Source organism: Nycticebus coucang, chromosome 12 (assembly GCF_027406575.1).
Source record: "Nycticebus coucang isolate mNycCou1 chromosome 12, mNycCou1.pri, whole genome shotgun sequence".
Lineage (NCBI taxonomy): Eukaryota > Metazoa > Chordata > Mammalia > Primates > Lorisidae > Nycticebus > Nycticebus coucang.
Window position 1 is genome coordinate 48,499,991 of NC_069791.1, and position 27,454 is coordinate 48,527,444.

At 38.1% G+C, this 27,454-nt stretch overlaps 1 protein-coding gene and 1 pseudogene across 1 annotated transcript; both read left to right on the forward strand.

Moving 5' to 3' along the window:
- The first annotated feature begins 7,288 nt into the window (after positions 1 to 7,288).
- LOC128561939 (taste receptor type 2 member 10-like) lies at positions 7,289 to 8,224 on the forward strand. Its single transcript, XM_053556596.1, has one exon. It carries the CDS (start codon positions 7,289 to 7,291, stop codon positions 8,222 to 8,224), a length of 936 nt encoding a protein of 311 aa, XP_053412571.1.
- Positions 8,225 to 16,296: 8,072 nt separating this feature from the next.
- LOC128561940 (taste receptor type 2 member 10-like) lies at positions 16,297 to 17,249 on the forward strand (annotated as a pseudogene).
- The last annotated feature ends 10,205 nt before the right edge of the window (positions 17,250 to 27,454 follow it).

Genomic DNA, 27,454 nt, shown 5'->3' on the forward strand with positions numbered 1-27,454 from the left:
ATATTTGGCTGATCACTGTCCAATCCTAGTGAATCAGTGACTGTGAGTTGAAGTCTCAGCTTTGGAGAACTACTAGCAACTAAGACATCCCCCCCCGCCGTAGGCAACACCCAGAAGAGGAAAATCAAACCTTCCCACTACAACAGAACCAGGGTACCACCTTGGAGGGTCTTCAGTTGATTCGTCCAGTTCAGAGTTCCAAACCAATTGTCCCAATCAGCACCCACTCTTTAGCTGGAGAGTTCAAAAGTTCTCCAGCAACTAGATAGTAGGAGTCTACTTGTAACTCAAGTGTGGCTCACTCTGGTGCTCTGAGGAGTCAGAACAGCCCATCCAGTAGAAAGTTTGGAGCAAGGGAGCTGATGTCTCTTTCCCCACCTTGCTCACCCTTCACCACTGGACTCTGGTAACCCCATTGCTAGTCTCTGTTAACCCACTCTCTGTGTCCCAGTTCTGTCCAATAAGCAAGTGTCCCAGGGCTTTGCACCTGCCAGAGTCAAAGGAAAGTCAATGTCTCCTCCTCTCGGCTACCACCCTCTGCGACCAGCCAGCAGGGGGAGCTGAAGCTTGCCTGCCTCAGGTACTCAATGGAAACTGGAGAATGCTCCATCTGAGCTCAGTCTAAACTTGAGGATATCCAGACAGCAAAAGCATTTCTCCCTCAGCCACTGAACCTTTGTTGCCACTGTTCTGCAGCTCTGATATCCCTAGAGCACAAGGTCTAGTTCCCTCTGGCAGATCACAGAGTTGGGGAGGTGACTCTCCAAAATTAGACCCCAGCAGCATGGCTCTATTAATGCTGATGTTGGGTGGGAGTTGTCTCCACTTGAGTTTGTACACCTCAGCAGTTCCTGAGTCTCCACCCATCACACAGAAATTCAAGCCTCTGCCTGCTGCTGAGATACACTTTCTCAGAGCCAGGCCAGACACTTTTCCCTCTGTGTCTTTCTATACTATTACCAGATTCACAGATATAGCATAGCTGCACTGCCTCCATCTATGCAATGCCCAGTCCTAGCCAAGAAGTGCAGACATTCTTATCTCTGCAAGGGTTGGACTTCTAGACCACCAGGCCAGGGAGGAAGGGTAGACAGGAAGTTCAAGGTGGCAGGGAAAATATTTGTTCAAACTTCCTACCAGACAGGGGAATTCCTAGGCTCACTGGAGTCCCCTAGCAGGAACTCTCTGGAGAAGGAATCCAGCCACTCTGGTGGCGTGAGGGAAGAGAACCTCAGTTCACCACTTACTAGTAGAGATCCCACAGCAAGCAAGCAACTTTCTTGGGGGAGGGGATGGACACACATTCTCTTTGGGATGAGTTCTGTACCTGAAATTTGTTTCCTTGGAATCATACCTAGCCTCAGCTGGGAAGATGTACAATTATCTATCCCTTCTCTCAGCTTGGCTCCCACCCTTCAGCTCTGTTGGGTTCTTTCTGGCTGTTATCTCTCCCTCTGGAGCTTCTGTTGAAGCTTGGCTCCAGTCAGCCATCACCCCCCATTCCCCCTTGTTCTTATTGAATGTGAAAATTGGAGCTAGGGAAAATAGCCAACCTGAGGATTTAGCAAAACACAAAACATGTTGAAACCAAATGAGCAAATAAACAGACAAAAAAGCTACCAGACACACAAGCACACAGATGCACAGACAATCAGGAACAAAAAAACAACCAAACAGACAAACAATAACAACAACAAATAATAATAATCAGAAAATAATTTTTAAAAACTCTAATGTAAGCACTCTCAGCAACCATAAAAAGGGAAGAAGAGGAAGAGAGAAAGAAAAAAAAATAGTATTAATAAAAAAAATTAACAGTAACTCCTACAAGAAAAGGATGAAAAAAGTGGGGAAAAAAGGCACCAACACCAAAAATATTATTCTTTTATACATATATAAAAACATACAACTATACTTATGCCATAAGGATCAACTTTAGTAGGAATATATTATGTTGCAATATACTTTCTGGACATTGTAACATTGAGCCTGGGAACCACTCACAGGAGGCACTGTGATTGGTTCCCAGGCTTATACCTGATTCACAGTTTACACTGTTTGGTGGTTGCCTGGCTACCCACTTGGAGCTTAGACCCCACAGAGATGTTGATTCCACCGATTTCAAAAAGAATCTTCACAGGTTTCACAAATTCTCCCTACAACAGTTCCTGTGAAGTGTGGGTATTCTGGACCACCTTTGGGTGCAGGATGGCTGCCTGCAGGTGAGACTCAAATCACTGCACTTGGCTTGTGGGAGAAGGTGACTGTGGCAGTTGCCATTTCTGAAATTTCAAAATATGTCTGCTTCCTGACTGGCCGCCTAGCCTGGTCTATGCCACTCCAAACAGCACCCCTATCTGACCACCAAATTCTACTCAGGAGTCCACGCTTCACCAATTTTTCCACTCAACTCCTAGTTTCCCCACAAACTGGGAATTATAATCTTCCGTGGGGGAGGGGCTGGTTGATACTGTGTCAGCTGCTTCTGCAGCAGCACGGAGACTTTTCCAGCAGTCTCCACAGCTCTGGATTACACCTTAAATCCAGCAATCCGCCAGTTTGCTGCATACCCTGCACTGCCAGTCTACACCAATATTCCCCATCAGGAATATTCTAGCCCATTCATTCACACCTGCTGTTCTGGGAGACCTGAGCTAAACGTCTATCCCGTTTGCCATTGTGCTCTGCCTCCTTGACCCTAGACCCAATTGTTGATTTCACTGATCTCAAAAAATCTTCACAGGCAGATTTCACAGACTCTCCCTGCAATAGTTCCCACAAAGTGCAGGGTATCTTGGAGCAGTTTTGGGTGCAGGATGGCTGTCCCGTGGGAAAAAGTGCCTGTGGCAGTCACCATTTCTGAAATTTCAAAATGTAACTGTTTCCTAAGTGGGATCCTTTCCCCTTAATTTTCTATCTGGCTGCCTAGCTCCCTGCCGCTCCAAACAGCTCCCCTTTCAAGTCACCAAATTCTACTCAGGAGTTCACATTTCACCAAACTTTCTATGCAACACCTAGGTTCCCCATGAACTATGAATTATAGTCCTCCATGGGGGAGGGTCTGGATGCTGCTGTCTCCAGTCTCTGGCTGAGATGCCTCTTCAGCAGCAGCACAGAAATTTCTCTGGCAGACTCCACAGCTCTGGGTTACACTTCAAGTCCAGCAATCCACAACTTCACTGCACACCCTGAGCTGCCTGTCTACAACAACACTCCATTCTGGGAAAGATCTAGCCCACTCACTCTCACCTGATGTTCCAGGAGAGCTGAGCTAAATGTCCATCCTGTCTGCTAATCATGCTCCACCCCCCCCCACATACACACCATCATTTTTAATGGCTGAATAATATTCCATGGTAAACATATAGCAAAATTTGTTAATTCATTCAAGGATTAATGGGCATTTGGGCTGCTTCCACAAATTGGCAATTATGAATTGGGCCACAATAACTATTCTGGTGCAAATATGTCTTTGTGGTAAGATGACTTTTGTTCTTCTAAGTAAATATCTAGTAATGAAATTATGGGATCAAGTGGAAGGTCAACTTTTAATTCTTTAAGGATTCTCCATACTTCTTTCCATAAAGGTTGTATTAGTTTGCAATCCCACCAGGAATGTAGAAGTGTTCCCTTTTCTCCTAACATTATTCTTTGTAAAGGATCACAAGAATGGAGAAGCAAGAATCCTATGTACTCAATTCTAATATGAGGACAATTAATGACCTATCACATGTTGGGGGGAGTGAGGTAAGGGAAGAGCAGAAATAGGGAGGGAGGCAGGGAGGAGACGGAGGGTCACAGTGTGTAACACACCTTTTGAGGGCAGGACACAATTATAAGAGGGACTTTACCTAACAAATGAAATCAGTGTAATCTGGTTCTTTAAACACTCAATGAATCCCCAACAATAAAAAAATAAATAAAAATAAAAATAAGTGATCCCTTCTCTCCATTTCCATGCCAGCATCAGAAATTTTGGGACTTTGTGATGTGGGATATTCTTACTGGGGTTACCTGGTATCTCAAAGTGGTTTTCATTTGTATTTCTCTGATAATTAAAGATGACGAGCATTTTTTCATGTGTTTGTTGGCCATTCATCTGTCATCTTCAGGGAAGTTTCTGTTCAAGTCTCTTGCTCAGTAAGAAATGGGGTTGTTTGTTCTTTTCTTATTAATTAATTTGAGTTCTCTGTAGATGCTTGTTATCAGAACTTTGTTGGTATCATAACCTGCAAAAATATCCCATTCCAAAGGCTGTCTGCTTTAGTTGTAATGCTTTTAGCTGTGCAGGTTTTTAGCTTGATCAAATCCTAGAAATTTATTTTTGGTGTTGCTTCAATTGCTAGGGGTGTCTTCCTCATAAAATATTTACACAGTCCAATATCTTCAAGTGTTTTCCCTGCCCTCTGTTCTAGTATTTCTATAGTTTCATGTCTTAAATTTAAATCTTTTATCCAATCAGAATCAATTTTTGTTAGTGGTGAGAGGTGTGGGTCCAATTTCAGTCTTCTACAGGCCAGTTCTCCCAGCACCATTTATTAAATAGGGATTCTTTTCACCAATGAATATTTTTGCTAGACTTATCAAAGAGCAAATGATAATATGTGCCTGGATTCATCTCTATATTCTCTATTCTCATCCATATATCTACTTCTCTATTTTTGTCCCAGTACTATGCTGTTTTGATAGTATAAATATATAGTATATAGATTATGCTATAGTATAATACCTAAAGTCTGGTAGTGTGATTCCTCCACATTTGCTCTTATTTCTAAGTATTTTACTGGCTATTCAGGGTTTCTCTGATTCCATATAAAATGAAATATTATTTTTTTCAAGTTCTTTAAAGTATGACATTGGTGCTTTGATGGGAATTGCATTAAACTTGTAGATTGCTTTGGGTAGTATGGACATTTTAATAAGGTTGATTCTTCCCAGCCATGAGCATGGTATGTTTTTCCATTTGTTAATATCTTCTGCTATTTCTTTTCTCAGAGTTTCATAGTTCTCTTTATAGAGATCTTTCATGTCCATAGTTAGATAAATTCCCAGGTATTTCATCTTCTTTGCCACTACTCTAAAAGGAATAGAGTCCTTGACTATATTTTCAGTTTGACAATTATTGTTGGTATATATAAAAGCTACTTATTTGTAGGTATTGATTTTGTATCTTGAGACACTTCTATATTCCTTGATCACTTCTAGGAGTTTTATAGTTGAGTCTCTGGAATTTTCCAGGTATAAGATCATGTCATCTGTGAAGAGTGAGAGATTGACCTCCTCTGTCCCCATTTGAATACCCTTGATCCCCTTCTCTTGGCTAGGACGTCCATTACTATGTTGAATAACAGTGGTGACAATGAGCATCCTTGTCTAGTTCCAGATCTGAGTGGAAATGTTTTCAATTTTATTCCATTCAGTATGATACTGGCTGTGGGTTTGCTGTAGATGGCCTCTATCAGTTTTAGAAATGTCCCATCTAAGCCTATTTTCTTAAGTGTTCTAATCATGAAAGGATGGTTGATATTATCAAAAGCCAGTTCTGCATTAATTTATAGAATTACATGATCTTTGTGGATAAATTTTAGAATTGCTCTATCTCCCTGCTAAATTGAGAATTTTTATCATTATAAAATACACTCCCCCTTTGTTCTACAACATTGATTTTTATTTTAAAGCATACTTTACATGATATTATTATAATGACACCAGATTTCTTTGGGGCAATGTTTCCCCCATCTATTTTTGTATCATTTTCACTTGAAGCTTTCCATGTGTTTATTTTGAATTGCATTTCATGTAAGTAGTGTATTGTTGGAGTTTTAAAATCTTGGCTGTCAATATGAGTTTTGTCAGAATTTGGTCCATTTTCATTTAATATAATTCTATTCTTCATTTCTAGAAGCTATGTTCGCAAATGTTCCCATTTTGTTCTGAAAGTCTCTTGTCGCTGCTCTTTTCTGAAATTGTATCCTATTTCTTAACTAGTATATACATGATTAAAAAATTTATACATATTTTTTCCTGTCTAGTCCAGCCTATGCAGTGTATGTGAACTCTAAGTTTGCTGCCTGCCTTTGATTGGTTGTTTATTTTGTTTTGCTGTGCCTATGGATGATAATATTTCCTAGTGAACTCACTCATTGTGATTTTATTGATTGGAATCATTCCAGCCTAAATGGGAAGAAGCTCTTCTGTAAAGCTTGTTTATTTTTTAAATAAAGTATGTATCTGTAAGGCTTTCCGTCTTTTGTGAAGTTAAATTGAGGAAATGACCATTAAAGTACAGTGCAAATCAAGAAAAATAAATAAATCAACAAATAAATTACAGTGCAAAAATGACCCTAAAGTACTTAGCGTAGAGCAAGGAACATAACCAAGGATCACTAAATGTTAAATTTTGCTTCTAATTTTTGGAGCAATATATTGATTTACCTGGTTGTTTTCTGCTTTGTCCATTATACTGAAAACTTCATAAATTAGAGTAAATTTGATATCTTATCTACCCCTATATTCTCTCAACGAGTTGATGAGATTTTGGTATATTTAGACAGGTAGTAAATACTTAATGAATGTATAAATGAATGGGTGCCATTCAAGTAAAATATGTTAAAAGAAAAGATGACTCCAAAGAGCCTTTCATGTCAGTAGTGGTCTGCATTGGTGGATGCAATAACTCTGAGTAAAAAAACCCAGCAACAATATTGTGGGATAATATTTGTGAAACTTACCATACCCAATGTTGACCTTAAATTTTAAAGAAAAGTTAAATTATACATTCAGATTAAGTTTGTACAATGGCTAAAAGTATTTATTACTGCTATATGGTCCTTTGCATTTGTATACGCAAACTCTATAAACAACACAAATGAGGGTGATTTGAGTTGGAAGGCTATGAAGTCTAGTTTTTAACTCTGTTCTATTTTGTATACTGTAGTTACTTGTTTGACATCCATTCTCTACAATTTAATTTCCTGAATGCAAAATATTCCCAGGAGGACAAGTAAAATGCATGAAACAGATACTTTCATTTGCATCTTAACAAATTGTCAACAGGCATTCAGTCTGAACATGCCTTCTCTAAACTTGCAACATTTTGTAGACGTAAGTGATGAACTCTACATGAAGAGATTTCTGACTCCATCACAAGGCATGCCTGGGCACTTTTAAGTCTTCGTGTAATGAAAGAAAAGAAAATCACTCTTCCACTGAGCAAGCAATATATGCCTTGTCTGCAGCAGGTAATCTAAAATAGGTGTAACAGAATCTAAACTAAGGATCAGCAGATATGCTGAGTGTAGTGGAAGGCATCTTTATTGCTGTTGCAATTATTGAATCCATTCTGGGAGTTTTAGGGAATGGGCTAATTGCACTTGTGTTCTTCATCGACTGTGTCAGGAATAAGCTCTCTATTCTTGGCTTTATTCTCATTGGATTAGCAATTTCTAGAATTTGTCTGATATGGCTAATAATAATGGATGGATTAATGCACATATTGTCTCCAGATACCTATTACTCCAGTAACCAAATTGAATATATTAATTACATGTGGGTAATTATCAATCATTCCAGTATCTGTTTTGCCACCAGCCTCAACATCTTCTATTTCCTGAAGATAGCAAACTTTTCCCACTACATATTTCTCTGGTGGAAAATGAGAATCAGTAGAATTCTTCTTCTTCTGAAGGGATTCTTGCTTATTTCATTGGTAGTTACTCTTCCGCAAGTCATCAAGATTTTTAATGATAATAAAATGAAGAACAGAAACACAACCTGGCAATTCAACACAAATAAAAATGAATACTTGTATCAAGAACTTTTGATAAATCTGGGAGTCATCTTCTTCCTTACACTATCCTTAATTACATCTTTTCTGTTAATTATTTCCTTATGGAGACACAATAGGAAGATGCAATTGAATGCCACAGGATTCAGAGACCCCAGCACAGAAGCTCATGTGAAGGCAATGAAAGTGCTGATATCTTTCATCATCCTCTTTATCTTGTATTTTGTAGGCTATGCCCTGGAAATATCATATTTTATTGTGCTGGAAAACAAACTGCTGTTAATATTGGGAATGACAACTTCAGCCATCTATCCCTGGGGTCATTCATTTATCCTAATTCTAGGAAACAACAAACTGAAGCAGACCTCTTTACAGGTACTGCAGCAATTCAAGTGTTGTGGAAAAGGGGGAAATCTTAAAGAGAAATGGATGTTCTAGGAGAATAATTCAGTGACAATATTTTTGAAGATCTGTTTCACTTCCACCACAGTCTTATGTTGGTTTTTAACTCTGTTATTGAACATCACCAAAATCTTTCATAATTGTTTTTTCTGCATCTTAGGGGATCTCACTCCTTGATGAGATTTTAATCTTCCTTACTAATTAGTGTTTTGGTCAGATTTCTTACCTTGCAACTTCTTACACAGCTCCCCAAAGAAAAACAACTTGTAGACTATTCACTGTGCAGATTATGACAGAGACAAGAAGCATTTACAACAAGATGTCTCATTGTGTTTCTCCTGACTTCCCTGAAAGATACCAGCCTCCATTCTCTAAGAAGACCCAAAAAAGCAGAAATTAGTACAAAGAAAGTTGTGATCTATACTGACATTAGAAGATGAATGTGAGGGATGAACAAGGGTGCTTCTTCTGAATGTGCTGATTTAATTATTTAAACCATTGTTTTCATGTTCACTGTTTAAAATCTAACATCCTTTTCTCCTGGTATATGTTTGATGTAGTACCAGTAATCATAGTATTAGATGGAGTTCTGTGAAAAACAGCTAGAGAAACAGAATCTACTCACAGGAGACAGGATCAGAGCACTGATGAAATGAATCTTTATACTCTTCTAATACAATGATTTGAGGTGAAGCAAAGTTATGACCCAATTAGAGTTGAGTGGAGATTCTATTGGAGGTACCAAAGAATGCAAAGGACTCAACATAGTCTTTGACTAAGGACACACAATTGAATTCAGGAAAACAATTGGGCAAAGTATGAAATTGTTCAGCTCTAGAGTTCCACATACACAGATTCATATACACAGACTTGTATTCACAGACATATTTCAAATGCCAAATTTTAAAGTGAATTTATTGGTCCCACCCAGGATACAAACCAAGTAACATTCTGGCAACTTACAGAAATTCCTTGTTCTCATACTTATAGCTTAATATCTAGACTATTTTTCAACCCGAGGCTTGATCCATTTGCTATATGAAGTTTCCAAATCAATATTTTATATTTTTTAAACAAAATAAGTTCATAGTATACATATAGCTAAGATAACGGGGAAAATAATGCCACTGCCCAGTTTCAACAAGGTTACAAGGATGATCTATGTAAAATCTTATTATATAAGGGCGGCACCTGTGGCTCAGTGAGTAGGGCGCCAGCCCCATATATCAAGGGTGGCAGGTTAAAACCCAGCCCCGGCCAAATTGCAACAAAAAAATAGCCGGGGGTTGTGGTGGGTGCCTATAATCCCAGCTACTCGAGAGGCTGAGGCAAGAGAATCGCCTAAGCCCAAGAGCTGTGATGCCGAGAATGTCATTCTCTACCGAGAATGACAAAATGAGACTCTGTCTCTTAAAAAAAAATAATAATAATTATCATATAAACAATAATGCCCTCTGTATAGATTACATTAGAATTTATTCCTTTTCCATGATTGGAAATGCTATTCATAGCACCACTTTTGAAGATGCATAATAGCTTATGTTACAGTCATAATATATATTATAATGTAATATATAATAATGTACTTAGTATTTATCACAAGTTTTGTATATCTGTTGTGTTCATTTTCCACTGATACAAATAAGCATAATATGAGTACAGTATGGCATGAACACCATTCATTCAAAAAATATTTTTTCTATGCTAACTCTGCTACATGTTGAGGTCATAGTACTGAACAAGACGCTAATGAAATGGATAATATATTCTACTATAAAAACACATAAAAAGCAAAAAATCACTCAAACAGTTACATGTGTCGTATTGGGAGGGAAAAACTAATGGATGCTCACCTGGTGACTAGACTTGGTCCTAGGAGTAGAGAAGTGTCTCTGAGGTATAGATGGCGTAGTTTGAAATCTGAACCCTGCATTGGATAAGGTGGCAGAACAGGGGGGAATTATACCTTAACAATACAGTTAAATAGCATTTCCTCTTACTCACGTACAGAAGGTAAAAAGGGTTGATCTCATAAAAGTGTAAGCAGAACAGAAGATCCTAAGTACTGGAAGGGTAGAATTAAGGCAGGACTAGGGAGAAACTTAGTAAAGGGTACAACATGACAGCTAGACAAAAGTTGTAAATTCACTTGTTTTAAGTCAGTGTAGGATGACTACAGTTACCAACAATACATATTTTAAATGGCTAAAGGGGGAGACTGAATGTTTCTAACACAAACAAAAGGAAAAAGATTAAGATGATGAATATGCTAATGACCCTGATTTGATTACTGAGTAGTGCATGTATGGAAACATCACTATGTACCCCATACATATGTACAATTACTATGTGTCAAATGTGAAAAAACAGCCCATTGTTGGGCAAGAGTGATAGCATTTTCAAGAAAAATCATCATGATAACCCCCATGCTTGACACCCACATACTAAGATGTTCTGCAGCAAGATTTTAACATCATGCCTGTAACATGATGTTAAAAAGTTAACACCACAAAAAAGATGCTACTCTGACCTCTCCAGCAGTCATGAATTTCAGAAAGAAAGTCTAAGACATGACCAGCTGCTCACATCTTTATCCTAAAAGCTTCCTCTGTAAAGAATACTTTTGCAGGAAGCAGCCAGGAATTTGCTCTGTTCACAAGTTCCTATTACATATTTCTTCCTGAAAAACTGGATTTGTCAGCCTCTTTCTTTGATCTCTCAGCTCCCTCAGCCTTTGGTGGTAGATTTACATACAGCTGCACACCATAGAGCATTTGATGAGCCATCAGGAGCCAAGAAACCAAGAATTGGGTTAAGGGAATAAAACATCTGGAAGAAATCCCAGATGGCCAGGGATGCGTACAAGTGTGTGGGGATGGGGGTAGCACGTCTGTTACATACTTGTGAACATTTACTGCAAGGATGCCCCAAATGCCTATACTTATGAACATTTATTGCAAGGATGTCTCCTACACAGCTGACAGCTGTTATTAAGGGACTGCTGTAGAGGGTGCTGAGGTAAAGAAGGGCCACAGACAGTCATAGCAATGGGGTGGCATCTTCTGTGGACCTTTGATTTGGCAACAAAGGCCCAACTAGAAACAGAAGCAAAAACTAAACAGGCAGAGAAGGGATTGCAACTAGAAAGGGACATGTGCCTTTCTGCTCTCCTCCTTATGTCCATCTTTGTAACAAAACTGCAGATCAAGAGACCAGAATTTAAACATTATCATGTACATTTTTCTGCCCTAGGGAAAAGAAATGGAAACAACCAAAAATCAGAGGTGTCATAACTAGACAACTACAGATGTCTAGACCCAACTGGAATGTGAAAACCTTGAATTCCTGGGGATGTTATACAGAGACCTAAAAGGCATACAGCAGGTGGGCAAATGGGACAACCCCTCATGCAAAGGAAAGGGAAAGTTTAACAACTGCAGCAAATGAATTCAAGCAATTCAGGAGCAATTCACTATCAGGGAATACCCTGCAGCTGACTCTTAGAAATTGCAGAGGCCTTAAACAACTGTCTAGGGGATCCTTGATTGCTTGGATGGTCACATAAAGGGCATGGAGTGTGGTGGGTAGCTTTTAGCATGAAAGAAAGTAGACAAAATGAGTAACATCAATACCCATGCACCCCTGCAGCAACACATTCATAACACAATACAAACACGAGGAATGATCTTGGGGATAGGATTATTGTAACTACGAAGGAGACTTGAGAGAATTAAGATTTATCAAGAGGGATGGTCTTCTGACAACCAATCGAAGAGGTCCAGAGGCTGCTCCAAAAATTAGGAATGAGGCAAGCTAGCTCTGCTCAGGTTTTAACAAGACCTGATAAACAATTTTTACTGTCAGAAAGGAAAATAAATTGCTACAAGATGAACAGAAAGAATGGCATAGCATTTTGCTATCTTTCCTAAATCCTGTAGTGAATAAAGGTGTATATGATGTGAGAAAGGCCACAGCAGAATTGGGAGAAAACAAGAAGACCAGGGATGGTATCAACTTATAACCCTGTGTTATATTCTGTACTAAGGTCTTTGTCAGCATTCCTCTCTCCAAACAATCACAAGACCAGTTTCGTTTTACCTGGCAAGGTCACCAGCAGACCTTCAAGTTTTGCTCCAGGACTATCTTCTCATTTCTAGGATTTATCATGGACTGGTGGCTGGAGAAGTGTCTTTGTTCTCATTCTCATATTCACTGCTCAAATTTCTTTACATGGTGATGTTATGTTAATCCCTACCAATTTATTGTGTTACAGAAATTCTAACAGTACTTACTGTGTGCTCATCTATGGGAAGAGGATAGGCAACCAACTCTCAGAAGATTCAGGACCCAGGGCCTGTAGTGTAGTTTTAGGGTCAGGTAAAACTCCTTTATACCGGGTACAGTAAATGAGAATATCCCATAATTTTCAATTCTGATAACAGTAAAAAAAAATCCAAACATTTGTGGATTGTTTAAGTTCTTGGAGAACATTTATCCCACTTTTAGCTCAAGGATTGCACATACTCCCTATACTTATTAGAAAAGGGGTCCATTGGGACAGGGATATATCAGCAAGAAGCTTTTGAATAGACTAAAGAGCTAGTACAGCAGACACCAGCCTTCCGAACTCCTTTAGAGGGCATCACTATACCATTGGACGTGGCTACTAAACCTCAGAGTACGAGGCAGATCTCAGGGAAACCAGGGTACAGTAAATCACCCCCTTCAGGATTTTGGTCATAATTATGGAAAGGAGCTTTTGGGAACTAGGGGTTCCCATTTTCTTGAGCCCAGTTGACCTAGTTCAATCACTCAGCTGAGCTGGAATTCAATGAGGCACAGCCGTGTCTAAAAGCAAAAATGAATCGACACCGAGAGCAAATCTGGAGCAGAACAAGCATCATGAAGAGATAGCAAAAGTAACCTGCACAAGGTCAGTGTAACAAAGAGGAATTTTATTTAAGAAGAACAAAGAAAAATTTAGAGCACTTTCAAAGAGAGTCGTAAGTGGGTCCCTCGCATGATGAAGAGGTGAGAGAGACAGGACTCAAAGGCAGTGCAAAGCGATAATTCCCCCTTCCACTCAGTCTGAAATTGGTTGCAACTCTTTCATTGGCCTCTCTGCACCTCCAGGAATTATTACTCTTTTTTATTGGTCATTGATTATCATCTCTTTGTATCGGTCATTGGTTACCTAGGTTACCTCACACCCACATTCTATGGACCCTCCAGCCTTCCTTGTCCAGAAGGCCAGACTTTCTTCCCATCCCCTTTGAAGCCCCTTTCCTGTGTCCTTTCTAGAGCTTAATTCTCTCCCATGATCAACAAGTGCTGATGATATATTATATTTTACCTCCAGTGAAACCATTAACAAAGACCCTCTCTGACTATGTGAAAGGGTCTAACAGTTAAGGGATGAATAGAAGAAAAATTCAAACAACCCACTTCCATTGAAGCCCAAACACCTACTCTGGATAAAGGGCATGCCTAGTTACAACAAGGAAGTGTTCTGGCGGTGAGTCCCTTAAGCCCAGAATTGCATGTTATGTTATGTTTGGGTACCTATGAGCAATCAAAGAACACTTGTCTACCCTGTTCTACTCCTGTGCCTGACCCAGTAAGAGAAGCAGTTTTACCCATCTGGTTCATGACTGGTGACTTGAGCACCCAAACGCCCTGTACTTGGACCCCTGACATAGACAGCAGAGTAGTCAGTGAACTGAGTTGTTAATTGCTTGATTAGTAATCACACATGAGCCCTGGGCCTTGGTATTTGTATTGGTAACTGTGCTGTATTCAGAGGCCTAAGTATGTCTAGCCAACTGGAAACAAGAAAAGTGAGTATGCACAAACTTACATGGGACTTGAACATGTGGCAAGACAGGGGCGAGAAGCAGCAGCACCCTTCAGCTGAGTTAACTGAATTTCTTGTGGCCACACACACACACACCCAAAAGTAAATAAATAAATAAATAAAGTCCCTAAAATAAATTGTCCATACTTTGGAGGTGTGGAGTGTACAGTAACAGTCAGTAGTAGGCAAGAGTAACACCACCTTTAAGCCAAACTGCCCTGTTGACTTATCAAACGTGCCAAGATGTTCTGCAACAATGTTAATACCATGTCCGTAGTATGAATAACACCCCATGAAGAAGCTTATCTAACCTCCCAATGGTCATGAGTTTCACCAGAAAGCCTATCGTGTGACCAGCCGTATTCATTTCCCATAGAAGCTTGCTAGATACAAACTGTTTTCTGTATGGTAGATATGGTGATCCACTATCAAATTTTTTTCTTTCAGTTCTGTAAAAGTTTTCTACATTACTTCAAGCTTAAATTTTAGAATTGTTCTATCTCTCTGCTAAATTGAGCATTTTTATCATTGTAAAATATACTCCCCATTTGTTCTACAATATTGATTTTTATTTTAAAGGCTACTTTACATAATATTATTATAACAATACCTGATTTCTTTTGGATAATACAGGGTGGCCATAACATTTATGTACAATTCAAAATAGTTCACTATTTTATAGTAACTGTGTTTCCGCAGTTTGAATCATTTTCCTTTCAAGCTTCTCATGAAGGGTATATATTGAGTTGTATTTCATGTAAGGAGTGTATTGTTGGAGTTTTAAAATCTTGGCTGTCAATATTAGTTCTTTACTTGATGCATTTATTCCATTTTCACTTAATATAATTTTATTCTTCATTTCTAGAAAGTTTGTACCCGTGTGTTCCCATTTTGTTCTGAAAGTCTCTTGTTGCTGCTGTTTTCTGAAATTGAATCCTGATTTTTTTAAAACGATGTATACATAATTAAACCATTGATACATATTTTTTCCTGTTCATTCATGTGCAGTCTATGTGAATTCTAAGTTTGCTGCTTGCTTTTAATTGGTGTGTTTGTTTTGTTTTGCTGACTATAATTCATAGTCTGTTCCTATGCTTGATAATATTTCCTAGTGAATTCATTCATTCTAATTTTATTGATGGGAGTCATGCCAGCCTAAATGGGAAGAAGCTCTTCTACAAAGGCTACTTATTTTAGGCTACTTATAAAGGCTACCTTATTTTAATAAAGGTAAATATAGTATGTATCTTAAAGGCTTGCAGTCTTTTATGAAGTAAAATGAGGAAATGACCATAAAATACAGTGCAAAAATGACCCTAAAGTACTTAACACAGTGCTAGGAACATAGCCAAAGATCACTAATTGTTACATTTCCCTTCTGATCTGAGAATCAATATATTGATTTACCTCATTGTTTTCCGTCTCCTCATTTGGAAATTACAAAGGATTTGCTAACCTATCTACTACTATATTTTCTCGATGAGCTGATGAGATTTTGGTATATTTAGACATGTAGTAAATTCTTATCAAATAAATGAGTAAATGGGTACCATTCAAGTAAATATGTTAGAAGACTATTCCTAAGAGTCTTTGATGTCAATAGTGGTCGGTATATTCTTCCACATTTATGGATGCAACAACTCAGAGTAAAAATGGCCAGCAACAATATTATGAGATAATATTTGAGAAACTTACAATACACAGAGTTGCACTTAAATTTTAATGAAAAATTAAATTATGCATTCAGAGTAAGTGTTTATAATGGCTAAGAATATTTATTACTTCTATATGACCCCTTCCATTTACAGGCACAAACTCTGATTATAAACAATATACATGAGGATGATTTGAGTTCGAAAAATATGAGGTCAAATTTTTAATTCTGTTGTGTTTTGTATCCTGCAGGTACTTGTTTGACTTTCACGCTCTACAATTCAATATAATGAATGCAAAATAGTCTTAGAAGAACATGTAAAATACATGAAACAGAAACTTTCATTTGCATTTCAACGAATTGTCCGCAGGCATTCACTCTGAACACACATTTCCTTACTAGCCAAGTTTTGCAGATACAAGAGGAGGGGTGTCCAAGAGAGATTTCTGATTCCATCACAAGGCATTCCTAGGGCACTTTTAAATCTTTATATTATGAAAGAGAAGAAAATCACTCTTGATCAAGCAACCAGTATATGCCTAGTCTACCACAGGTAATCTAAAACAAATGTCACAGAATCTAAATTAAGGATCAGCAAATATGCTAAGTGTAGTGGAAGGCATTTTCTTTTTTGTTGCAATTATTGAGTCCATTCTGGGAGTTTTAGGGAATGGATTTATTGCGCTTGTGTATGGCATCGATTGTGTCAAGAATAAGCTCTCTATGCTTGGCTTTATTCTCACTGGCTTAGCAATTTCTAGAATTTGTCTGATATGGCTAATAATAATAGATGGATTTATACAATTATTCTCTTTAGATACATGTTACTGTAATAGCCTAAGTGAACATGTAAGTTACATGCGGATAATTTCCAATCTTTCAAGTATCTGGTTTGCCACCAGCCTAAACATTTTCTACTTCTTGAAGATAGCAAATTTTTCCCACTATATATTCCTCTGGTTAAAAAGTAGAATCAGGAGAATTCTTCCTCTTCTGATGGGATTCTTGCTTATTTCATTGTTAATTACTATTCTGCAAGTTGGGAAGACTTTTAATTATTATAAAATGAAGAACAGAAATACAACCTGGCAATTCAACACGCAAAAAAGGGACTTCTTCATTCAACAAATTTTAATAAATCTGGGAGTCATCTTCTTCTTTATGATATCCTTAATTCCATGTTTCCTGTTAATCATTTCCCTTTGGAGACACAATAGGAAGATGCAATTGAATGCTACAGGATTCAGAGACCCCAGCACTGAAGCTCATGTGAAGGCAATGAAAGTGCTGGTATCTTTCATCATCCTCTTCATCTTGCATTTTATAGGCTATGCCATAGAAATATCACATTATACTGTCCCAGGAAACAAGCTTATGTTAATTTTTGGAATAGCAACTTCGGCCATTTACCCCTGGGGTCATTCATTTATCCTAATTCTAGGAAACAGCAAACTAAAGCAGACCTCTTTGAGGGTACTGAAGCAATGGAGGTACTGTGAGAAAGGGGGAAATTTCAGAGCCACGTAGACAAGCTTTGGAGGATAACCCTGTGAACAAATACTTAAAGATCTGTTTCTCTTGTACCACATTATTATGCTGGTTTTTAACTGTGCTATTGAACATCACTGAAATCTTTCATCATTGTTTTGACTGCATCTTAGGGAATCTCACTCTTGGATGAGATTTGGGTCTCACTTGCTGATTCAGTGGTTTGGTCAGATTTCCTGTTCTGCATTTCTTCCCAAACTCCTCCCCGAGGAAAAGCATCTACCGGGAGACAATTCACAGTAAAGATTATGAAGGTGTCAATGAGCCTTATGAACAAAGAAGCCTTATGACTCTTTTTCCCCGATTTCCCTGAAGGATTGATATCCATTCTCTAAGAAGACACAAACAAAAAGAAACCAGTGAAAGAAAGCTATGATCAATCTTGACATTTAGAACATGAAAGTGAGGGATGCTTCTTCTGAATGTGCAAATTTAATTCCTTTAAAAAGTTGCTTTTATTAGCACTGTTTAAAATCTAACATCCCTTTTTACTGGTCTTTATTTGCTGTAGCAGTAATCATAGTAGTAGATGTAATTCTGTGAAAAAAAGCTAAAGAAGCAGAGTCTACTCACAGGTGATAGGATCAGAGGACTGATGAAAGGAATCTTTATTCTCTTCAAATACAGTGATTTGAGATGAAGCAAGGTCATGAAGCAATTAGAGCTGAGTAAAGATTCTACTAGAAATACTAATGCAAAGCACTCAGCATAATTCCTGACCAAGAACACAAGATGGATCTCAGGATAAACATTGTGTGAAATACGAAATGTTCTGTTCTAGAGTTTCTCACATACACACACACGCACACACACACATGCACACACACACATTCATACACACAGACTTATACTCACAGACATATTTCAAATGGATATTTTTAAAGTGTACTTTTATAGCCAACCCAAAATATGAACTGAGTGACATTGTAACAACTTCCAGAAATTCCTAGATCTTTTTTTTTTTTTTTTTTTGTAGAGACAGAGTCTCATTGTACTGCCCTCGGGTAGAGTGCTGTGGCATCACATGGCTCACAGCAACCTCTAACTCTTGGGCTTACGCGATTCTCTTGCCTCAGCCTCCAGAGCAGCTGGGACTACAGGCGCCCGCCACAACGCCTGGCTATTTTTTTTGTTGCAGTTTGGCTGGGGCTGGGTTTGAACCTGCCACCCTCGGCATATGAGGCCGGCACCCTACTCACTGAGCCACAGGCTTGTACTTAATGCCTATTGCTAGAATATTTCTAAATATAAAGGCTTAATCCATTTTTTTCTGTGAGATTTCCAACTCAATATGTTAAATTTTTAAACAAAATAAGTTTGGAATATTAGATAGTCCAGAGGTAATAGGAAAAAAAAACAACAATACTACCCAGTTTCAACCAAATTTACAAGAATAGTTTATTTAAAATTGTATCATATAAACAATTATGCTCTCTATTACATAGATTACATTAGAATTCATCTTTCCATGTTTTAAAAAATTATTTGTAATCATCATTTCTACAGATATATAATAATATACTTAATATTTATCATATTGTTTATATTTCTGTTGTCTTCATATTCCCAATGATATCAATAAGCATAATATGAGTATTATAGAGCATGAATATTATTCATTTATTCAAGAAACATTTTTCAAGGTGAACTCTGTAGATGCTGAGGATATAGTGCTGAACAATGTCTCAATATAATCTATAATATATTCTAGTAGAAAAACAAATAAATAGTAAAAAAATAGCTATATAATAATTTTATATAATTACAAAAAAGTCTAATTATATTTTCTATAGTGGGGGAGTATAAATTAAAGGATGCTAACCAAATGACTTAACATGATCCTGGGAGTAGAGAGGGTGTCTCTGAGGTGAAGATGGTGTAGTGTGAAATCTGAACTCTGCACAGGAGTACGGTGGCAGAGCCGGGGGTATTCGGGGTGGGAAAGCTACATGTGCAGAGCTGAGGCAAGAAGGGGTCCAGGGCATGGAAGCAACTGACAATCCAGTATGACTAATACATAGAACACTGTTTAAATGATATTTTAAGGGAAATTCCACTAAGGAGGATTTGATCAGTTGTTTGCAAAATTAATGTATTTCCCTTCAGACACAAGGAAACAACACTTTAATAGTTAAAAAAAAAAAAAAAAAATCTTGGTCCAATTGTAAAATCAAGCATGATTGCTATTTTTAGTGCTGTTACCTTAATTGCAAAACCATCTCTTTAATTTTCACATATTTGATTACTAGTGTGGTTAAGCATTTTTAGAATATTATTGACCAATAGAATATGCTTTGGGGAAATTGTTCCTTTTTTTTTCTTTCTTATCTTTTTATGTCTGGTGGTTTTTCTAACCAATTTTGTGACCACATACTACATTAATACTGGGCCATAAGCGCAAAATTAATTTTTCTTAATATGTTTTTGTAAACAACTTCATAATGTTTGGGAAAATACATGTGAAATTTATGTGAGCCCAAATAGATTAACATTTTTATTTATTTTTTTTCTGCTGCTACTTTTGCTAATATTAGCTCAGCTTTGTTGATCCCTATTTATCAGTAACTCCATTTTTTACTATAAAATAACAATTTTACCTACATAGTTAGAAAACACAGACATGTATGGAAGAGAAACTGATTATGACACTTGCACTACTCAACTAATGTTAATATGCATGCGTATGTTTTTACACGGATTTTTAAGAAAGAGTTCAAGGAGGGCGGCGCCTGTGGCTCAGTGAGTAGGGCGCCGGCCCCATATGCCGAGGGTGGCGGGTTCAAACCCAGCCCCGGCCAAACTGTAACAACAACAACAAAAAAAATAGCCGGGCGTTGTGGCGGGCGCCTGTAGTCCCAGCTACTCGGGAGACTGAGGCAAGAGAATCGCGTAAGCCCAAGAGTTAGAGGTTGCTGTGAGCTGTGTGACGCCACGGCACTCTACCAAGGGCGGTACAGTGAGACTCTGTCTCTAAAAAAAAGAAAGAGTTCAAGGTAGAAAGATAATAGGTATGATGCTTATAATCTATTTGATTTGATTTATGTATATATGCTGGATTAATGAGTTATCTGTGAATAGTGAGATAATTTTTATTACCTTTTAGTTTTCTTGTAATTTTCTATGCAATGATTTGTGTAATCAGAGATATGAAATTAAATAAAGACTAGAAATGTGAAGAATATTGTTTGATTAACTTTCCTTGAAAAACAAGAAAAAGAATCTTCCCCAGGGCTTACATGAGCTGTGTAAGCACTAACTCTGATGTCTGCTGCCTTTGCAGTTCCGATTATTTACTTCATTGTTTATACTGATTTTGATTGTGTTGGCTCAGTGCTCATGTATTTTGTGATTCTATATTGGACTCTGTTACATTAGAATTTTATCTGTGGGAGCTCTTTGAGGTGGGTTTACAATGCACTCTGCCAGAAAGCATTTGACTTTACTTGCAAAGGCTTACTAGAGTCACTAAGTCTTAAACTTCTTTAAGCTAAAATTTTCAGCTTATGATTTCTTAGGCTATACAGAGCAGAAATTTTGGTCCCAAAATACATATGCAGCAAGGACATTATTAGAAATTCTCAGAATGAGAGATCTTTACATTCCTCTTTCCATTCAGCATTACAGTTACTCCCACTTGTAACATTCTCCTGGGACATGCGTTATTTTCTCATTTTCCCAGAAACCAAGGGTCTGGGTTTATTGTGACAATAGTGTCAAATCTCACTTCCAGCTTTGGAGTGGCCCAAGCCATGTATCTTCTCCTACATGCACATGGTCCCTTAAAACAGAAACACTCAGTAACAAACAGATAAACACACTATGGAATAGGAGTCAGTATAACAATCAAAAAATGAATGAAATCCTCTCATTTGCAGCAACATGAACAGAAGTGGAAGATGTTATTTTAAATGCAATGAGCCAGGAACAGAAAGTTAAGCACCACACCTTCTCACTCATATATAGAAACTAAAATAACCTGATCTCACGGAAGTATAAAATAGAACAGAGGATACTAAAGGCTGGAAAGAGTAGAGTAAAAGCAGGGATAGGAAGAAATATGTTAAAGGATATAAAATTACAGCTAGTTAGGAGGAGTAAGTTCTAGTGTTCTATACCACTAGAGAGCGATTATACTTAACAGTAATATTTTATACATTTTCAAATGGCTAGAAGGAGAACGTTGAATGCTTCCAGCAACAAAAAAATGATAAAAGTTTAAGATGAGGGTATGTTAATTACTCTGATCTGATTACTAAATGTCCAGTATAGAAACATCATTATGTACCCCATACTATGTTTCAAAGTAAGAAAACAGTCCATTGCTTGACAAGAGTGAAGCCACCTTGAAACAAAATTTCCATGAAGATGAATGTTTGACTCCCGCATACCAGGGTGTTCTGCAGCAAGGTCTTCAGACAATGCCTGTAACCTGGAAAATCCCTCAAAATCAGGTTGTCTAACCTCCCCATTAGTCATGAGTTTCAGCAAGGAAGTCTGAGACATGTACTACATGTGTCTTTATCCTAAAAGCTTGCTATATAAAGGATATTTTTGAAGGGCAGTTGCTCGAGACACTGCTTCTGTTCATAAGCACCTACTGAATATTTCTTTCTGAGAAACTGGATTTGTCAGCCTCTTGCTTTGGTCTCCCAGCTCCCGCCATCCTTGGTGATCTGCACACACCTGCTCACTTTAGAACATCTGATGAGTTATCCAGAAGCCAAGAGACCAAGAGTGGGTACAGGGAATGAAGCGTCTGGGGGAAATCACGGATGGCCAGACACGCCTGTGTACAGTGGTGTAGCTCGAGTGTTATATGCTTGTGGATTTGCTGTGAGTGCAGGGATGCCCTGAAAATGTCAGTTGGCTCTGAGAAATTATTAACCGACTGCTGCGGAGTTCCCTGTGGTAAAGCAGGCCCACAGACGGCCACAGCAGTGATTGGCCTCTTCTGTGAACTGTTCCTTTTCCAACAAAGGCCCAACCAGGAGCAGAAGCAAAACTAAACAGTCAGAGGAGAAACTGAAGCTAGAAAAGAATATGCGTCTTTCCTTTCTTCTTCATATATCTAACATCATGGACAAAATTGAAGATCCAGACAAAAATTAAAATGTTATCATGGAGCATAATCTGCCCAAAGGGAAAGACATGAAAATGACCAAAACTCAGAGCTATCACTAGTAAGCCCAACTGAGATGTGAAAACCTGGCATCTTTAGGGGATGTTAAGAGAGAAAGACTCTTTGACAACCTAGAAGGCATAGAGGAGGAGGGCAAGTGGGATCATCAGTGAGCTCACTCCTCTTCAAAGGAAAGAGAGAGCTTAACATCTGCAGCAAATGGGGTCCAGCGATTCAGGAGACTCACTGTCAGGGAGTGCACTGCAGCTGACTCTTAGAGACTGCAGAGGCCTTTAAACCACTACCTGGGTTGCCCCCCACTGCTTGGATGGTCCTATTGGGGCACACAAAGGCTGACATATTTTATTTTGCTTGAAATAAGCAGATAAAATGAGCAACACCATCATCCATGCAGCCCTGTATAAAACCCTCAAAACACAAAGCACTTATTGACAGGATTATTCTAGCAATGAGAGAGGCTCAGCCCAAGGACGGAGAATTATCAGGAGGGACAATGTCCTGGAAGTCAATGAAGAGTTCCAGAGACTTTCAAGAATTAGAACAAGGCCAACCATCTACATTGAGGTTTCTGTGGGACCTGATAAAGCAATTTTTACTATAGGGATGGAGAAGAAATTTCTACAGGATGGAAAATAAATTAGCCATAATAAAGGTACAGCCATTTGCTATCTTCCATATGTCCCATAGTGAAAAATGGAATACATGATGTCCCGGAAAGCCAGGAACAGGGTCCACTTGTGACCTCACAAAAGCTGAGGAAGGGGGAAAAGATAATACACAGAAGGAGAAACAAGCAAAGGGAACACAAAAGTCATGCTGAAGAAAATGTGGCATGAATTATTGGGAGCAGCAACACCCAAAGAAAATGTAGACAAGCAACCTAATACTGTAGTAGCAGCCTTACAGAGGGAACCACAGCCTGAGCAGAAGTTTTGTCCGTTCACTTCCTTCTTCTGGTAGACGAGGAAGATGAGTCACCTGTTGATCTTTCTACTGCCCTGGTCAATCAGAACTGGTTCCCATCCCAAACCTGAGATTAGTAGTGGCACCCAGGTTGACTCCATGTTCAAGTAATAGAGGCCAACCAGAAACCCCAAATTGGGCTCACCATTTACTATTCCTCCCAAAATGAAAAGACTATTGCCTTAGTAGATTCTGGAGTGCAATGTTCATTAATCTGTGGAAATATGAAAAGACAGTCTTGTCAATGGTTTCCACTGATGGTTATGGGGAACCAAAGATCCAGATGAAAGGACTTCCTGCATTTATGTACTAGAAAAGCTCCACCTGCCCCACATATCTTATTTATTTCACCTTTTCCTGAAAATATTTTAGGCACAGATATTCTTTTAGGAAAGACTCTGCAAACTTCAGTGGGAGAATTCAGATTGAAGGTGCACTTGGTGAAGACTGTTCTCAAGTAAGATACAAAATGGGGACTCCTGTAAATTCTTACCCCTGAGTGGGCTTTAAAATTAGATACTACCAATTGACTGGGGGACAGCATGCTGAAATAAAATGCAACTATTGAGGAACTGGCAAAGGTGTGGGCATTATCCACCCAGTAAAATGTCCCTTTAACTGCTCCCTCTTGTCTGTACACAAACCAGGCAGCACCTGGTGGCTGACTGTGGTTTACTGGGGCTTGAACAAGGAAACCCTAGTCATACATGCTGTAGTTCCTGATACTATTCAGGTAGTTGACCACAAGTGTCTGCATTGGGGGTCATATCATGCTGTTTGAGATTTGGCTGAAACCTCTTTTAACATTCCTCTCACCAAACAGTCACAAGACCAGTTTGCTTTCACCTGGTGAGGTCACCAGTGGACTTTTCAAGTGTTGCCCCATGGACATTTTCCCAGTCCTAGGATTTCATGGATTTGTAACTAGTGTCCTTGTCTTCATTTTCATCTTCTCTACCCAAATTTCATTACAAGGACAATGTTATGTTAACCTCTGTAAATTTTACATAAAATTCTTACAGCATTATGTGCTGACCTATAGGAATGGGGATGAGCAATCAACTCTCAGCAAATTCAGGCCCAGGACCTTTAGAACCGTTTATAGAGTCAGATAAGACTCCCTTGCTACCAGGTACCGTAATTGACAAAGTTGAACAATCTCCAACTCTGAAAACCGTAAAAGAATCCAAATATTCTTCTACCTTTTTCATTATTAGGGAACATTTATTCCCCCTTTGACTCAATTTTTGAGACCACTCAATAAACTTAGAGGAAAAAGGACACATTGGGACTGAGTCATAACTCAGAAAGAAACTTTTAAACAGGCTAGAGTGCTAGTATAACAGACATCAGTCTTAGATAACATTTAGAGGGCATTGCCATGCCTGTGAGGTTACTAACTGCATCTTTGGGCACCCACAATATGGTACAATCAACTCCTTTAGGATTTTGGTCATAATTATGGAAAGGAGCCAAAGCCAGATACTCTACCATTGATCAACTGCTAACAGTACTTTATTCTTACAGCAGATAGAATTGTTCACTAAGAACTTTCTTGTTTCTGTGAGAATGGGTCTACCAATCAAGGAATGGATAGAAGGATTGTTCAAATAACAAACCTCTGCTGTAGCCCACACATCTACCTTTATTAAATGGTATGCCTATTTATAATAATGAAGTGTTCTGGCAGTGAGTCCTTGAAACACAAATTGCATGCTGTTTTTGATCCTGTTACCTCTGAGGAACCAAAGAACGCCTCTCTACTCCCTTTTCCTCCAGTGCCTGACGCAGTAAGAAAAACAGGTTTGCTCATCCCTGATGATTCTTGGTGTACAGATGGTTCCAGCATGGGACACCCCTTCACTGGGACCACTGACGCAGCTATACAGCAGAGTGGTCAGTGGGCTGAGTTGTGAGCTGCTTAATTAGTGATCACACGTGAGTCCTGGCCCCTGATACTTTGCACTAACTGGGCTATATTCAAAGGCCTAATTATGTGGCTAGCCCAGTGGGAAGAATAGTCAGTGATTATGGACAAACTAGTATGGGGCATAAATATGTGGCAGGACATATGGATGAAGAGGCAACACCCTGCAGGTGATTTAACCCTATTTTATGTGACCACACACACACACACACACACAAACCCTAAAAAATGTCTGTCCACCCTAATGAGTTGTGGAGTGTAGGATAACAGCCATCACAGAAGTGATGCCATCTTGAAACAAAACTATGCATACCAAGATCTTCTCTAGCAAGGCCATTAAAAAGTGCTCATAGCATAAATAGTCCACCATAAAATGCTTATTTAAGTAGTCATGAGTTTCATCAGATAGTCTGTGACAAGCTGTACATGTTTTCCCTAAAAGCTTACTATATGTAAAGAATGTTTCTTTAGGGTAGGTGAGGTGATCCACTGACTTTTTGGTTGTTTTTTTTTTTACTTTTACTAATATAAAAGTTTTCTAGCTTATTTCATTTGTAAATGTTAGGACTCTTCTGTCTTCCTGCTATATTGAGCATTTTTATCATTATAAAATATACTCTCCTTTGTTCTATAATATTCATTTTTATCCAAAAGTCTATTTTACATGGTATCATTATAACTATGCCAGATTTCTATTAGGTAATGTTTATATTATCTATTTTTTCATCATTTTAATTTTAAGCTTTCCTTTTTTAAAATTTAAATTTAATTTCTTTTTTTTTTTGTAGAGACAGAGTCTCACTTTATGGCCCTCGGTAGAGTGCCGTGGCCTCACACAGCTCACAGCAACCTCCAACTCCTGGGCTTAAGCGATTCTCTTGCCTCAGTCTCCCGAGTAGCTGGGACTACAGGGGCCTGCCACAACGCCCGGCTATTTTTTGGTTGCAGTTTGGCTGGGGCCGGGTTTGAACCTGCCACCCTCGGTATATGGGGCCGGCGCCTTACCGACTGAGCCACAGGTGCCGCCCTAAATTTAATTTCTGTAAGCAGTATATTGTCAGATTTTTAAATCTTTGCTGTCACTAATAGTTTTTTTACTTAAAGTGTTTGGTCCATTTACATTTAATACAATTTTATTTTTCATTTCTAGAAATGTCCCCAAATGTTCCATTTTTTTCCTGATAGTCTCTTATTGCTGCTCTTTTCTGAAATTGCATCCTATTTCTTAAACTGTATGTACATAGCAATTACATTGATATATACATACACATTCTCCTATCTATTCATTCAAATATATGTGGTCTATGTGAATTCTCAGTTTGCTGCTTGCTTTTTATTGGTTTGTTCATTTTGTCTTGCTACCTGTAGTTCATAGTCTGTTCCTCTGCTTGATGATATTTCATTGTGAACCCATTGTGCAATTTTATTTATGAGTCTCACTGCAGCATAAATAAGAAATAGCTCTTCTATTAGCTTATTCATTTTTAAAATAAAGATACATATAGTCCCTACTTAAAGGCTTAAAGTCTTTTTATAATTTTTAAAGTAAGAAAATGACAATAAAGTACTTAACATAGTGCTGGGAACATAATGAAGGATCAATATATGTTAGATTTCACTTTTAATTTTGAGATCAATATAATGCTTTTGCCTTTACCTGATTGTTTCCTGCCTCTTCCATTATAATGTAAACTCCATAAATTATAAAAGACATAAGATCCTATCTACTAATGTATTTTATCAATAGGATTAGAAGAGTTTGGTGTATTTAGACATTTAGAAAATTAATGAATAGATGGGTGCCATCAGAGTAGAATATGTTAAATGAACAGACTATTCCCAAGAGCCTTTCATGTCTATAATGGTCAATATAATCTTCTTTATTCATGGTGTAATAATTATGGGTATCAAAACTCCAGGAACAATTTTGTGAGATAATATTTGTGAAACTTAGCAGACCCATAATTGAAGCTTAAATTCTCATGAAAAATAAAATTAAGCATTCAGAATAAGTGGCTACAATGGCTAAGTTTGCTTAATACTTCTATATAGCATTTGTATATATAAACTCTGATTACAAAGCAAGTGAGAATGATTTCATATTGAAAAACATGAAGTCAAATATTTACATTCATTGTGTTTTGCATACTGTAAGTACCTGTTTGATATTCATTCTCTAT